Here is a 15620-nt window from a genome sequence, read left to right as displayed (position 1 = left end):
AAGATGAGCGCTGGTCCCTGCCTGGAGCTCATTTCAGTGTAAGGGGGGGAGAAGATATAACAACAAGTATGATATTATACAACTACAAAGCAAGTGTGTAACTGAATTCTCCCCTTTCTCTTACAGTTATTTCATGAAGATGGAGAATGTTGGGTTTATGATGAGCCGTTACTGAAACGCCTTGGTGCTGCCAAGCATTAGATTGGGAAATGCACAGTTTGCACCTGATGACCAGGGCAGGAGGCATAATTAAGCAACAATCTTCCTTTGGGAGAACTCACTCGCTCCCTTCTTATTGCAGTGGTTCCTATCTCAGGGATACTGGACTTTCTGATGCAGATGAACAATTAAAGCAAGAAAAGCTTCCCTTTTTTCCTCTTCTTTGGCAGTTATAATTTTGACTTCAGTCCTGAGAAAAACTTCAGGTTTTGAAAACAAGATGTCTGCTCCTTTTCCAAATCCCACGCTTTGAAAAGTATTTGTAAATCCCAGTCTCAAACTCTGCACTCTAGTACTGCTGTTCAGATATACATCTGTTTCCCAGTTCATATAATCTTGGGTTCTATATATATATATATATACACACACAACATACACATATATATACATATATAATATACCTGATGCCAGATTTTTCATACATACTCCATCTACTGTAAATATTAGTTCCTCTGAGTTTTAGAAAATTAGCGCAATGTATTAAAATCAAGTGTTAGGAAATTTCATGGCCTCACCTACAGTAACTTTTATTTTGGAATTGAACTATTATTAAATTGTATCTAACTCTGGACTACAGTGTAATTATACTCAGTGCTTCTTAAGGCTTCATAAAGTAATTTTTCCAACCTTTTTTTTAATGTGTTTCTTTTATTATCTTTATGGTTAAACTTGGAGTCACTTATTTGGCAACCTTGAACACAGGCGCTCGCTAGCTCGTCACGAGGCCTCTCGTGAATAACGGAGGAGCCATCCTCCCCTCTCCCCGTCTGTATGCTGTTCTGACTTCAGCGCCTACCGCCCTCTCCTCCACAGTCTTCACTGAGCTCTCACAGAGCACACGTAGGGCTCCCACCATTTTATCCAAAAATACTTTATTGCCTTAGAGGATTTGGGAAGAGTGTTTTAGATCCCCACCCCACCCTGAAACAAAACATCATAAAAAGAATGCCACAGCAGCAAATGGCTCATTTTGAAGGGCAATACAGAACTATCTTTATTTAAAAATACACTTAAAAAACAACAGGTATTAGTATTTTAGCACCTAGCATTTAGGTACTAAGACACTGGTTACATAGGGCCTCTCGAGTCTGTCATACAGAACTGGATTCTCAGTCTGAGAGAGGCCAGGCCAGGCTTCTCAGACTGCTCCTGTAAGCTTTTCAGTCACACACGGCCCACGCTGCTAATTTCCCTCTGCCAGCTGCTATAGTAACCCTTGGTTTGTTAGTCACAACAAAGGGGGGGGGGGGGGGTGTAAATAAAATTCTATGATACCAGTGCAAAAATTCAATGGAAGCCCTAAGACAGTAGTGGTATAACTTCATAAAATATACACACATTTTTAAATACACAATTTCAGGCCAACGAGACTGCAGTTTATTTGACTATTTTATGGTAGGGGAGAAGGTTAAGCGTCGATGTGAAAGCCCTGATATCAGTAATGGGGACGGTACAGTCTGCCAGCAGAGGAGAGGTTGGCAGGTAGGTTAGCTGCATCACTTCACAAGAAGAGTTGGAATCCTCACCGGAAGGGTTCCCATCCTCTTCCAGCTCATACTTCCCAAATCCAACGACCTGAAAGAGGCCAAAGACTTGAGGTGAGCAATATGCTGACCAGATTTGGGGCAAAGACCTATTAGGATCTCTGATCCTAACCCAAACTCAGTGAATGGTAACTGGGCTAAATGACAGTTCTGCAAAGGACAGAGCTGCAGCGTGGTTAACCATACTCACATGGACGCCGAGCATTTTACACCCTGGTCCTCTGTGAGCCTTGAACCAGTTGACGAGGTCTGACTTGGAGAATGACTTCAGTGCTTCAATCTTACAGCGAGAAGGGAAGATAGGAAAGAAAGAAGGCTATAAAAGACTAGCAATACATTTTCTGTGATGATAGATAGTTCTTGAACATTAACCCTAACCAGACCTCCTGGGTTCTGCTTATTAGCGCCTGAGCACATCATTTTATTCTTCCACGTCTCAGCTTGCCCCCAACCTTCCAGAGAAGGATGAAAATGAGCCTCTGTGACACACCTTCATGTTTTCATAGTAATGACTGACCCTGGGAGGCAAGTAAGACAGTGCAGATGCTGTAATTACAGCTGAGTACTATACACTGAGCCAAAAACCTATCATCACCATAGCGTCACCTCGCAGGCACATGGGAACTGTATACTCTGGCTTGAGAAAAAGACAGTAACTGTTGAAACAGGTGAAGAGAATTTTCTCTGTCCTGTTTCTAGTAGGAAAACTGGGTGCCTGAAGCGCTGCGCTGAAACCTCCTGTTAAATATGCCTTCTGTCTCAACGCCCTTTGCTAATTTACTGCATGTGGTTGTATTATCAAAGAGAGTGCTGGATTGCAGGACCCAGAGCTATTTTTCATGGGTTTTATTACTTTGGGCTAGAAGTTGTCAAAAGACCTACACCTGGAATCATTAAATCTGGAGGACGAACTCCGTGTTCAAGAAGATCAGAAGTTCTCAATTTCCTTTAAATAGCAGAACCCTTTGTTAACAAATTTTGTAGTGAACTGCAATATATAATACAAAAATGGACCTGCTCTGATTGAAATTGGTCATGGGAGGGTAGGGATGAGTATCCTACTCACTTGGCCACCTAAGGTGCCAGTCTGGAAAGAAGACTTGATTAATCAAGGCAAGAACTGGGCAAGTAAACAACCAAGCCTGGACGAGTGTCCTAGCTTTCTCTCCTACACAATACCGATCTGCTTGGAATTGTGACTCCTATAAAATGAGGAGTCCCTGTCAGGGCTGTCTTACTCTGAAAACTGTTACTACCTCATGGGCGAGGCGGTCAAAGAGATACTGCTGTGTCACCACTTCGTTCCAGTTCCTATCCACCTCCTCCCCAAGGTGGGTGTCCTCGCACTCCTTCAGCTTGATCAGAGCTGTGACCTGTTAGCACCAAAAAGAGAGACCTTCAGCATGGTATCACACCAGTTCCCCCAAAACACACTTGGCCCTGTCCAGCCTGGTTTGTCATGGACCTGCTATGGTCCCTTCACTTGGGACCTGCCAGCATGATGGGGAGGGATGAAGTTAGGAAGACATTATGGTCAGGTTAAGGTGGGGCTACAAAGCTCAAAAACTGGCCAGCACTGGCGTCTGGTTGTCTTGAGGGCTTCTGTGGGCCAAGGAACAAAAGACCAGGCCAGCAGAGTCAGTCACCTGGGTGTTGAATGCGTCCTCAGTGAGGTTCTCAATCTTCTCCTCAAAGTTAGAAAGAAACTCTTCTATCTTCTTATCAACAACTTCAGAACTAAAACAAAACACCTTTAATTAAAAGTTGTCAGAGACCTGGTCTCAAGGAGTAAGCAAAGGAGGGAATTAGGGCTAAGGCATATTTCCAGGAAAGAGGCTGAAGTTTTCTTCCCAGACCTCAATCATCTGCCCTAAGCTGAAGGCGGGAAGAGAATGGGGAGGAATCCTGCTCCCCCATCTCCATGTCAGTTTCCCAGTACCCTCAGTACCGAAGCAGTGACAGCCATGATTGACCATTCCAAAGCTGAGAACCACCAAGGCCCTGTACCTCGGTTCCAGCAGGAATGCCAGGTCAAGCACATTTGCCTTTCTGTCCTCAGGTCTGCCTGAAGAGAGAAACATTGGCAAGCCTGCACAGTGACCCCAGGACTTGAGTCAAACCCCATGGACCACTAGAACCATTCAACAGTCCCGGATCAGGCCATCTGTGAACCACCCTCCATCCCTCAGCCCCGCAGCTGTGACTAAATGCAGCAAACCGTATTTGGTCAGAGTTACCTGAGGTTTAAGAACACACCTGTATCCCCTACTCTCAACACCAAGAATGACAATAGTTGGGCCCATCTACTCACTTGTATTTGGTTGCCTGAGTCCCCACAGTGACAGAGAATCCGAGAATCCCAGACGTGTTCCTACATGTAGGGTAGACATGGTACCTACAGCCAGAGTGAAAAGTTCTGTGAGCTCAGGTGGTCACCTGGGCCCTGCCCTCAGAGGCACTAGAGATGAGTGGGAAGGGTTTCTGCACATCCTTACTGGACCTGGAGGTCCTGAAAGAGGATCCATAAATGTGAATGCATCTATTTCACTCTCAGGATAGGGTGGCCACCCACTCCTGAATTGAGGACCATAGGCTAGCCTTTTCTCTCTACTAATCTTGAAACTTAACCAAACTGAAAACCTGATCATAGTCCAAGATGCAAATTCCAGAAGTTCTGACCAGTAGGTATGAGTCTAAGGCATGGAAGGACCAAAGAGCTCTGAGAGGCTGCTCGATCAGACTATCAGATAAACCTCAGCCTGTAAAGTAAGCCCCAGACCCTTATTTGAGCTCAGTGCTCTTGCCAGCAGACTTACCCAAGGGTCTGCTTGGTTCGAAGGAAGTCAAAACAAGGCTCTTCCATATGCATCTGTAATTCAACATACTACCCATCAGCCCAACTCCTCCCAACAAAAAAAACCTCCATTTCTTCCCCCAAAAGTGTTCCATACACCCCCGAAGTCCAGCCTCCCTTACTGTCGTCTTCCTAAATCGCCCAGGAGCCCTGTCCTTGCTCATCTAAACAACCATCTCACCTACCAATCACAGGTCTCTGACCACTCCCAAGTCCCTAGCCCCAGGCAGAAAGGCCAGGCCTCAGAGTGGGTCAGGGGCTCCTGAACACCTTGACTCTCCTTTATACAACTTACCACAAGCAGCTCCATAAGAGTGTATTCTCTCAGACTCCTGGTACCTGACTGAAAGGAGAAGTTGGTGAGACCAACTGAAAATCCAACAGCTTATGGGGTTTTTGAGTAATCTAGCTATTCTAGGCAACCATTTATTCAGGTATCCACCCCACTTTTCTCTTGCCCCGAGAGAGCTGATCATACCCTCTATTGCCATACTTTCAGCAATTTTGATTACACATCCCAGTAGACTGAAGGTCTGTGAGGACAGGAGTCATGCGCGATCATTTGTATTCTCAGCCCTAGCAGGAGTCCAGCAATCCCTGACCTGCCAGCTGCTGCCCAAAGGACCCAGAGGACACAATCTAAAATCAAGTACTAGCAGTTCAAGGTCCTGAGGAGGAGAGCAGGAAGTGTTGGGGATTAACGAAGGGTAACTGGACCTATTCCTCAGACGGAAAGGATATGAATAGGGGCTTCTGCAGCCACACACAGGGACCCAAACCAGCTGATAAAAAAAATGCCTAGGAGGCACACAGCACACTTGGAGACCACATCCGGGCTGTCCTGGAGACTGGCACAATTATGCAGTGAGAATGGAAGAGGGCAGGAGGCCAGCAAACAAGGATGTTGCCAGTACATCCCCCAGTCAGGTTCCTGCGGGCTCCTCGGACACAGTCTCATTCCTATTCCTTCCCATCTCACCAAAGGAAGAGGCTATAAAGCCTGTGTGCCCTGTGAGCCTTGGTTAGTCAGCAAAGAGATTTCCTGTTTGCCTCTAAATGGACGGCAACAAAACCAGTCAAAACCGGGTATCAATTTCCTGTTCAAGAGGTTCCGTGTGAGGAGGGAGGGAAGTGATTCCCTGAAGGAAGCAGTTTGTAGTAGAAGCCAGGGCTAAGAGGTGATGGATTGAAAGCACAACACAGTCTCACAATATGAAACCCTGTCTAAAACTGGAGAATTACTACTTCCTCTGGGTTCTGAGCAGTCAGAAGCACTGGAAATGTGGGCAGGGCTAAGCAGGGCCAGGCCGTACCACTTATGAAGTCTGGGGCCTGGTAGTCATTTCAACCTCAAATAAGCTAAGAACCTGGAAGAAAACCCAGGTAGCTATAGCCAGAGGGAGTCAGGATCTACAGACAAGCTGGGCCTCCAGGGAAAGGCTCAGGCCCAGGGCCAAAAACACATTGAAAGACAAAGTGACAGTAAGGCCATGCAGCCCTGCCCAAAGCCCAGACCAGGGGTCTTCACAGGGCCTGACAGAGAAGGTGCTTCCTCATGTAGGGAAGCCAGGACCACAGCAGTAGCTAGCCATAGGAGCCCCAGAGTTTAGGAAGTCTGAGATCAGTCTAGACAGGCAGAGGTTCCCGTAATTCCACAAGTGAGCGGGACTAACCACTGGCTAAAGTGGGCTATGGGCCAATGGAGATCGTTGGAAAGCTCTTCCTTATTTTAAGCCTATCCCACCTCTCCAGAAAGGTGTGGAAAGAACACAGGATCTGAGGACAGAAGGAAAAAATTCAAGCCCCAGATGGTATGACCTCAGGCAAGGAAAGACTCTGGCTGTGTTTACTTTTGGCTCTTTTTCAAAACTGTCCTTTTAGCAAATGTCCTCCTGCTGCTTGGGGATGTCGGGGGAACGTGTAGGAATTTCCAGCCACACTTCAGTCTCTGTCCCTCTAAACAAGTGGTTAGGTGTTTAATGAAGCACTGTGATTGAAAAAGGATCCATTTCACTGACAGGAGCAATTTTTAAATGTAGTTACTTCAAGAGGACAAATGACCCCAAGCATAAAATCACAGAGGTAACTTCCAAAGGGCCTTGAAGGCTATAGTCACGACTCCCACGCACCCTGGACCTTCCAGCAGGCTTTAAGTGCCCAAGGTACGTAGCCATGAGGATGGCTGTGTGCAAAGGGGCCAACTGACCTGGTAGTACACAGTGACTTCAGAGTTGGCATCACCCTTGTTCAGAGCTCTCACTTTGCATAGGTGGTGGCCACTGGGCAGCTCTACCACCTGGAACTGCACAGGCATCTCCTGCTCCAGAGGCATGAAGTTCAGCTTGCTGCAAAGGAATCAGTGTGGGTCACTGAGGCAGTGCCTTTATCCTCTTACCCCGACCCTAAAAGCTGAAGAAAAGGCCAGGCCTTCCACAGTTCCTGCTAAACTGCTTTGTTTACATAACCAGCCTCAAGAAAACCCACCACAGGAAGCATCTCCAGTGTGGATTTACTAACAACTGAGTTGTGCCCTCCAGCTGGTAAGAACACATAACTCTCACAGAGAAAACTCACACCAATACTCACTCAACAACATATTTCAGGAAATCCATAGATTCCTAGGAGGCAAAAGAGAAGACAATAACTACATCAGGCTCTCTTGACATTAATTTCACACAGAACCAATTACTACCAATATTCTAATTGCTTGAGAAGCCCTGGATAGCATTAGGAAAGCAGATAGAGCCTGTCACCCTGGGCTCATTATTCACTGATTTGATATTGATTTTGTTGAATACGAAGGGGCTCTCAACTGAACAGCTCTTCTTCTGCTCTCCCTTGGCACTCTGTTTACCCAGACACTGTGACTCTTTCCCCACTGGATCAAACATAACGGTTCAGTGCATCCCACTAGGCTGTGCCCTCTACGACAACTGCAACTCTGTTTCAGAAAGCCGGGTCTATTAATAGAGAGCCTGGCATAGTGTGAGCAATAGAATAAGACTCAATACCAAGTGACCGCATCCTCTCCCCTCTAAGATTTCTGTTTCCTTACCTATGGAATGAGGGAGAAGTGGAGGGGTGAGTTCATCTCTAAAGTGGTTTCTACCTGGGGCAATTCAAGGTACTAAGTCCCCTGGACCAAAAGGACCCCTGCCTGGTATTCCCACTGTGCTCAGAGAAGCAGGCAGCTACCCCTGCTCTTCTCTATGTGGCTTGAGGCTTTTCAACTTCTTTCTGTGGGCAGGACAGAAACCAACGCTGGTTTCGGGGTTGGAGGATACAGACAGAGAGGAAGAAGGGAGGAGAGCAGCTAGTCTCAAGAGTGACCATTTACACATTCCATCAAAGGGCCAGTCCTGAGAAACTGGAAGGCCGTGGAGGGAGATGGTCAACAGCCAAACAGTTTAGCGAAAGTCCCAAACAGGCACTCTGGGCTGGAAGAGGCCTCAGCTGTCACAAGGTCCCACAGACATATCCTATTCAGTATAGATCAGGACAAAGTCTTCATATGCCCCCAAAGCTACTATTGTTCCTACTCCTCCACCAACCTCCTGGTTTAAGCAAGAAAGCTGGGCAGCGTCCTAGACCCCTCCCCTCCCGCTCCCCCTCCATCCAGTCAGTCACCGAGCTCTGGCCATCGCCTACCCCATTATTTCTTAAGTGCTTCTTTTTCATTTATTTTGCCTGACCTCAGGCTTCATCAGTTTTCACTTGAAATTTTTTTTCTTTTATGGTAAAAACACAAAGTTTACCATCCTAACCATTTTTAAGTGTGCAGTTCCACAGTGTTAAGTATATTCACATTGTTGTGAAATGGAACTGCAGACCTTTTTCATCCTGCAAAACTGAAAACTCCATACCCACAAAACATCATCTCTCCTTTCTTCCCTCTCCCCAAGCCCTGGTAACCACCATTCTACTCTCTGTTTTTATTACTTTGACTACTCTAGATACCTCATATAAGTGGAATCATACTTCATGTCAACTTTTATAACAGCCTCATAACTGGTCTCTCTGGAGGTTTCTTAACAACAAAATCTTCTTTTAAAGAAGATTATCCATTTACTACAGGATAAAGCCCAAGCTCCTTAGCTTAACACACTAGCTTGACACACAAATTTGACATCCAAGTTCCGCCTAAGTATGTGTATGTGTATGTGTGTGTGTGTGTGTGTGTGTGTGGGTGTGTGTGTGTGTAGACATCCCTCACCACTCCCCAGCTCCAACTTTAATCTCTAAATTAAACTGTAGCTTCTACACACAATCTTCAACAAATGTAACCAACAACCATATATATTTACCAAACCTATTTCACTCAAAGTCCTGTCCATTACCAGCAGTCTCCTTCAGAAGGAAGTCTGGCCCAGCATCAGAAGGGCCAAGTTCCCTTCTAAACAAACTATGACAATGCTGGCCTGCCAAAACTTCCGAGCTTCCCAGTTAGGGAAGAACTAACGCAATTCCAGAGCCCATAGCAGCATTCAGACCCAGCCAACAGCAACAGAGCACGTCACACTTACTGTACTTGTGACATTTCCTTGTACCAGGCCCTCAACAAAGAGCTGGGATTTGAACTCTTTGACGAAGCTCAGCAGAGACTCAAGGGAAAGGCCATCCATCAAAGCCCGGTATTTGTCAATCATAGACCAACGAGCATATTCCAGGATTAAAAGCCGCACATCTCTATACAAAGGGCAGAAAAAAACAAAGTTTTGTTGTAAACAATGAATCTTGAGGGCCGGCCCGGTGGCGCAGCGGTTAAGTGAGCACGTTCCGCTTCGGTGGCCTGGGGTTCGCCAGTTCGGATCCCAGGTGCGGACATGGCAACACTTGGCAAGCCATGCTGTGGCAGGGGTCCCACATATAAAGTAGAGGAAGATGGGCACGGATGTTAGCTCAGGGCCAGTCTTCCTCAGAAACAAGAGGAGGATTGGCAGATGTTAGCTCAGGGCTAATCTTCCTCAAAAAAAGAATCTTGAGGGTAAAGGAAGATTTGGTTAAGTTTCTATACATGGTATGTTTCTAAAAAGAGACAATTTCTATCACAACGTAAGAGAGGGGAATAAGGTCATAATCACCAAGAAGCACTGGAAATCGCACATACAAACTTATACAGAGATTTGTTCACTGGTGCAACTCACTCAACTGTCTCAGCTGCAAAATACAGTATTCCCATAAGGAAAGCTGCTCGATGAGTCACGCACCAATTTGAAATTCTTACTATTTTCATTTGAAATCTCTCAAGTATTTTATCAATTACTGGCGGCCACCGTTATGGATAGCTATTACTGCAGTGACAATATAGAACAGGTGATGGCTCTAGGCCAGAATCTGACTAACCCCCATCCATCGCCCCCTCCCCCCTTCCCCACACTGTTATCTGAACTTAGCAAGTTACCTAACATCTGTCACTTGATTCCTTCATTTGTAACACAAGGGAAATCATGGCTACCATTATAGGGTTTTGGTGAGAATTAAAGAAATAAACACATATAAAGTTCTTAGATCTCACACACAACGAATATTCAATAAATAGGTGTTATTATTATTACTATACCACATTTTAATAAAGTAGTATTCACTAGTTACTGGACACACAGGGCTATTTTCACCATATCAATAGCTCTAGACGACTCTCCTTTCCAACTTGTATTTGGTTATTAGTTTTTATAACATTTTGTGATCAGATTATTGGTTATACATGTCTGACTCTTAACTGCTCCTTCCCCTGCTTTCAAATTTTGGTCATTTATGGACTCATTATAACTTTGTCAAAAGCAGGCCTCTATACAAGGTTATGCTGTTTACCATTTATAGACGCCCCAGCAAGGAGGTCAAGTAGGGGCTTGCAAGCCATATGCACAAAGGGCTGTGTGTGCTCAGAGGGGACTTTTTTCTCCCTCCCACAAAGGTTCCACCTGGTACACCAAGGAGGAACTATTTTCTGATTCACACAAAGGTACCCTATAGACTACCGTTAGCCCCGGACCACAGAACAGGCTCTGATGAAAGGCTCAGAGGAACTGTCTTCTAGCCGAGGGTTTAAGCCTCAGTATGTCCAGACTGTCCAGACCGTCCAGAAGCCTTTGTGCTCTCTTCTGGAACCCTGACTGAATTCTGGATAGTTGCAGCTGCCAGATAAGTGGTGTGTTTAGCAATTTAACTCAGATACTTATCACGATAGGCAACACACTAACATCACCAGTAAGCAACTCTGAGCTACAGCAAAGCCAGCACTTCTTCAACTCTTATTTACTTACAAACTTAGGGGAAAACACCCTTTTTCACACCTCTGATTAAGCATAGTAGGCTGCTTTCAGCTCTACTCACAGACGGCTACTTAAGCTGGGCTTAGACATCCTGTAGCCCTATGAACTAGGTTCCTAAACCACAGCACGATTCTAACATGTCTGAAAACTAGTGCTGAAATGATCGGCTCGTTCACCACACCTGACCTCTAGGAAGGCAAATACTTCTAGGCCTTCAAAATACAAGCTGACCCCGCGTATACCCACTTGGCGAGGGTCTCAGGCTTGATGAGGATGTTAAAGTAGGTCTTCTTCAACTGCTCAGTTATCATCGTAAAGACAGCGGGTGTGGAACTGAACTCCGCTAAGTAGTCAATAATGAGCTGAAACAGCAGCTAAAAAGAAAAGAGAGAAGCACCCTAAGTGGAGAAGCACGGAAATGCACTGTTTTAGGGGGATAATGTTTCCCACTGGTTTAATCAGGGATGCAGCAGAGTAGCAGGCATTGTGGGGACATAAGAGAAACACTGACGACTCAAAGATTTTCAGGGGTTAAAATTCTCAATAATTGTCAAATTGAGAGCAGTGACTCTTCTTTTTTTATAAATTTCATGGATATTCTTAAACATGTTTTTCTTTCAAATGAACTTAAAAATAATTTTATTCAGCATCCTCATTGCCCCTAAATGGGACTTTATTAGAAGGATATTATATTTACATATTAATTTCAGAAGTAACGACAACTTAATATCAAGCTGTCCTATCCAGAAACAGGATGAGTCTCTCCCTTATTTAAATTTTTTTTATAATGCTTCAATAAGATTTATGTTTTCTTTAGATAGCTTCTACGCTTTTCTTATTTATTCCTAGGTATTTTATTGTTTCTCTCAATTATTATAAATGGAATATTTTTCCATCCATTTCTAACTTTTTCTTTTCCAAGTGTTTTCACTTTATTTCATTTTTTCATTTTAATGTAGCAGCCAGAACCTCTAAAATAACGTTGAATAATAGAGGTGATCGTGGGTGTCCTTGGCTTGCTCCTGACTTGAACGTTCAGCATTTTATCAGTTAACGTATTTGCTGTGACTCTTTTATAATTAAGGTTTTATTATGTTTAAGTAATTTCCCTCCATTCCTACTTATTAGGAACACCCACTCAAACTTATCAAATGAGTTTTTGGCATTTCTCACTCCATTCATATAGCGTTTCTCATTTGACCTGTGTTAGAATGATTCATGTTCATCAACTTCCTTTGCATTACTGGCACTTGGTCATGGAGAATTATTCTTTTTGTTATACTGTTAGATTTAATTTTCAAATTTTTAGAACGTTTGTATCTATATTTTATAGGTGAAACCGGTCACTAGACTTTATATATATATATTTATATTCTATATCAGGTTTTAATATTAAGGCTAGGTAAGCTTCATAAAATTAAGAACCTCAAATACTTATATATGGTTTGTATTTTTAAAAAGCTCTCCAGGCAATTCCAAAACATTCCACCCAAATGAGAACCACTGTAGGAGGCTTTCCTCTGTTTGGATCTTAAGCTACATTACATTTAGGCCTTTGAAGGTTGATCAAAATAAAATATCCCATGGGGTCTCCTCCCAAGACCAATATTTGTTCTCTGGGGAGAGTGACAGGGCTGAGGGTATGAAGGAGGGCACTACACTCCTTTCTAGGGTTTTTGCTGACATATGGATGCTATCACCTCTTAGCACAGGTTTAACTTATGCCAGGTCCTTTCCTCCAGATTTTTTCTTGTGTGAACCCAGTTTAAACCTCAATATATGTTCTATCATATATAATCAAGAAATCAAGATATAAAATTTGTTGGGTACATTACATTTTACCTGGTATTTAATGATCCAACCCTCTTAGACAGCATCCCATATCATTCCTTTCCCTATTTACGAAGTTTTTAACAAGCGACACTGAAACATATTCCTTACTAAAAGATAAATTACTGACAAGATATAGTCCCTTCTAAACGGCTTGTAACTCAGAAGGGAAACAACACATACACACTTGAAACAAAGGGGTAGAGTGAAGAGGAAGAGAGGACACAAACATGTGGGCTCCACTCTGTCAGGCAAAGTGCCAGGTGCTTGAAATTTGTTATTGCTGTAAGTATGAAATTAAGCTCAAACCAGTCCTGAATGCCAGAGTTGGCTGCAGAGAAAGTGACAGCAAAGGGAAGTGAAATTGAGCCTGAAGCACAGGCTGTGCTCTATGCATTTCTAGTAATTAATGAATATATGCTGCTCTTACGTGTGGCCAAAGTTAGAACAGCTGTCATCAGCGAAGAAAACATGATAATCCACGTTAATAAACATTTCTTTCTATGTGCACCACCCTACGCACAAGCCTCTGGGCTTGGTGGAATATGGGCAACAGACGTCAATATGAAATTTTAAAGCTCTCTATGAGGAAGAAAACAGAGAACTTGTACTTACAGGTAGTTTGTGGTTGAATCCTTTCACTCGAATAATTAAACCATGTTCTCCAGCTACCAGCTTATACTCCAGCTGTGCCACATCTGCTTCATATGCTGGTTCCGCAAGGTTATGGGTAAGGATATTGACAAAGATATCAAAGAGGACCACACTGAGAATATAAAATGCAAATAGCATCATTAATTGGCAAGAAGTAGACATGAACAGATTTGCTTCGATTTAGAGTAAGAAACTTCACTTTTAGAAGGATGTTAATTCACTACTCCAGAATGTAAGACTGTATACTAACTGAGTTCAAAGGTAAATACATGGGGCTGGCCCCGTGGCCGAGTGGTTAAGTTCATGCGCTCCGCTGCAGGCGGCCCAGTGTTTCGTTTGTTCGAATCCTGGGCGCGGACATGGCACCGCTCATCAAACCACGCTGAGGCGGCGTCCCACATGCCACAACTAGAAGGACCCACAACTAAGAATATACAACTATGTACCGGGGGGCTTTGGGGAGAAAAAGGAAAAAATAAAATCTTAAAAAAAAAAAAAAAGGTAAATACAGCTTCCCCAAGACTGAGTTTCACAGGGACATTACAGAACTCTCACCTCCAGCAGTGCTCCCCAATCTTTCTCAAGTCACGCACACACAGAAAATGATATTTACACTGCACAACGGCAACGTGCAAAAGGCTTCAAAGACCTAAAGGTTCCGGTTATTCCTGCAGCCTCAGTTTTCTGACTGACAAATTAAAAATCTGAGCACAGTGGGGAGAGTAATGCATTTTCCAAAGTGAATATTAAATGTTAGTGCTGCTTGTCATTTTAAGGTTGGATTTTACAGTTTAAGTGGCAAAGGGAAAGAAGAAGGACACTAACATTTCCTGAGCACCACCTACGTTTCAGGCACATTTTAGGTTCTCTGACCTCCCACAATGCAGCTATCTACATAAATATATAAGCAATTTGCTAAGAACAAAGTATAATAGATTTCTTGAGAGTCGACAGATCTATTCGTCTTCATTACAGACTGAGAGCTAACCCAAACTTATCTCCACGGAGCTTTCTCAATCTAGTGATTCTACGACCAGCCTATACCGTCAGCTTTACGGACGGCTGCTGGAGATGGAGCAGCCACAATTCCATTTTAATGTTTAGTATTGATACACATAATTTGTTTTGGGTACAGAAAAAATACATAAATCAGCACCATAGCTCAAATACTGATAGAGAAAATGACAGAATGATTCAGAATGAAACAATCAAAATAGCTTTTCAATAATAAAGAAAATATTTTCCAGAAAAGAGGACAGTTGCTTACTTTGCTGCAGACTTCTGTATCAAAGGTGAGATCAAATGGAAACGTATATATGCTAAAAGAAAAAAGAACATAGATAAGAAAATGTAGGCCAGAGGCCTCAAACATTTTATACATCTGCTATTTTCCCTTAATATCATGTTTCTTAAAAATTCTAAAATAAACCAGTAATCCTTAGATCCACATTACATTTTTATCTTTAACAGTCTTTAAAAAGTAATATTTACCATTTCAAACAGTGTCCAGAAGCAGACTTTAATCTGTAGGAAGACCAGGTATATAGACAGATACACAGAGAAGCCTATGAACACCCATATTTATCAAAGATTTGGTCAAGCTTTATAGAAGTATACACGTCAATAACGTCAAGGGAACACAATCCCAATGCTCACAGAAAGTTCTAGCAGAGCCTTTCTGAAGCTGAATAAACATTTAGAACATTTTTAGAAACTCTTATAAGCTATTCAAGAAAAACTGAGGAAACACCTTCCCAATAAACTCAAGTCTCCCTCAGAGCTGGAGTGCAGCTGTGCTGAAGTTAGGATATGGGTTAGACGGCAGCCAAGGACACTCAGCCTTGGATTCCAGGTGGCTCCAGTAAGTTCCTATGCTATGCATGAGCATAAGAAATAAAGAGGCAACACAGTTTGGGCTAACACATTGAAGACAAGAACTTTGAGTCTGCTTAACTGAGGACTATGCTTCCTTTATGCTGAAAAACAACTGGTAGAGAGAGGAGGAGGTTTCACATTTGTAACGTTGGACTAGGCTGTCTATTGTGTCTAAGAATAACTTCCTTCAGTGTACTCTCATTCTCTCTCTTTTAGAAAATAATGGCTTAAGAAATACTACCTATTTCCTAAGATGGCCAAACAACTGGCTCTGCTTTCATTTAACTGATGGGAATATCCGAAGACAACTTCATTTTAGGCTTGAATCTGTATTTCCCGGAATCTGTAGTGTCTACAAGGATCTCTGTGACA

General features: G+C 43.4%; 2 protein-coding genes across 28 annotated transcripts in view; one reads left to right on the top strand and one right to left on the bottom strand.

Moving 5' to 3' along the window:
• Nucleotides 1-849, top strand: part of OSBPL9 (oxysterol binding protein like 9) — a 156064-nt gene extending 155215 nt beyond the window's left edge. For all 25 annotated transcript variants that reach the window (XR_011537365.1, XR_011537364.1, XM_070609651.1 and 22 more), the window contains one exon: nt 127-849. Coding sequence is in view for 23 of the 25 variants with exons in the window: in XM_070609651.1 (XP_070465752.1) it covers nt 127-201 (75 nt within the window). In the remaining 2 variants the exon portion in view is untranslated. The remainder of the gene's footprint in view (nt 1-126) is intronic.
• A 338-nt stretch (nt 850-1187) lies between these two features.
• Nucleotides 1188-15620, bottom strand: part of NRDC (nardilysin convertase) — a 96293-nt gene continuing 81860 nt past the window's right edge. For 2 of the 3 annotated variants that reach the window (XM_070609649.1, XM_070609648.1), the window contains 13 exons: nt 14641-14692; nt 13335-13485; nt 11136-11263; nt 9141-9303; nt 7204-7235; nt 6824-6962; nt 4913-4960; nt 4580-4632; nt 4075-4158; nt 3410-3500; nt 3020-3136; nt 1954-2043; nt 1188-1794 (listed from right to left, as the gene is read on the bottom strand). In XM_070609649.1, the coding sequence (XP_070465750.1) occupies nt 1597-1794; nt 1954-2043; nt 3020-3136; nt 3410-3500; nt 4075-4158; nt 4580-4632; nt 4913-4960; nt 6824-6962; nt 7204-7235; nt 9141-9303; nt 11136-11263; nt 13335-13485; nt 14641-14692 (1346 nt within the window). In that variant the 3' untranslated portion in view covers nt 1188-1596. The remainder of the gene's footprint in view (nt 1795-1953; nt 2044-3019; nt 3137-3409; nt 3501-4074; nt 4159-4579; nt 4633-4912; nt 4961-6823; nt 6963-7203; nt 7236-9140; nt 9304-11135; nt 11264-13334; nt 13486-14640; nt 14693-15620) is intronic. The other variant, XR_011537363.1, reaches the window with a different exon arrangement.

The sequence above is a fragment of the Equus przewalskii genome, chromosome 2 (assembly GCF_037783145.1).
Source record: "Equus przewalskii isolate Varuska chromosome 2, EquPr2, whole genome shotgun sequence".
In the NCBI taxonomy this organism is placed as follows: domain Eukaryota; kingdom Metazoa; phylum Chordata; class Mammalia; order Perissodactyla; family Equidae; genus Equus; species Equus przewalskii.
Note: the sequence above shows the minus strand (reverse complement) of the source record. Positions and strands in the feature narration are given on the sequence as shown.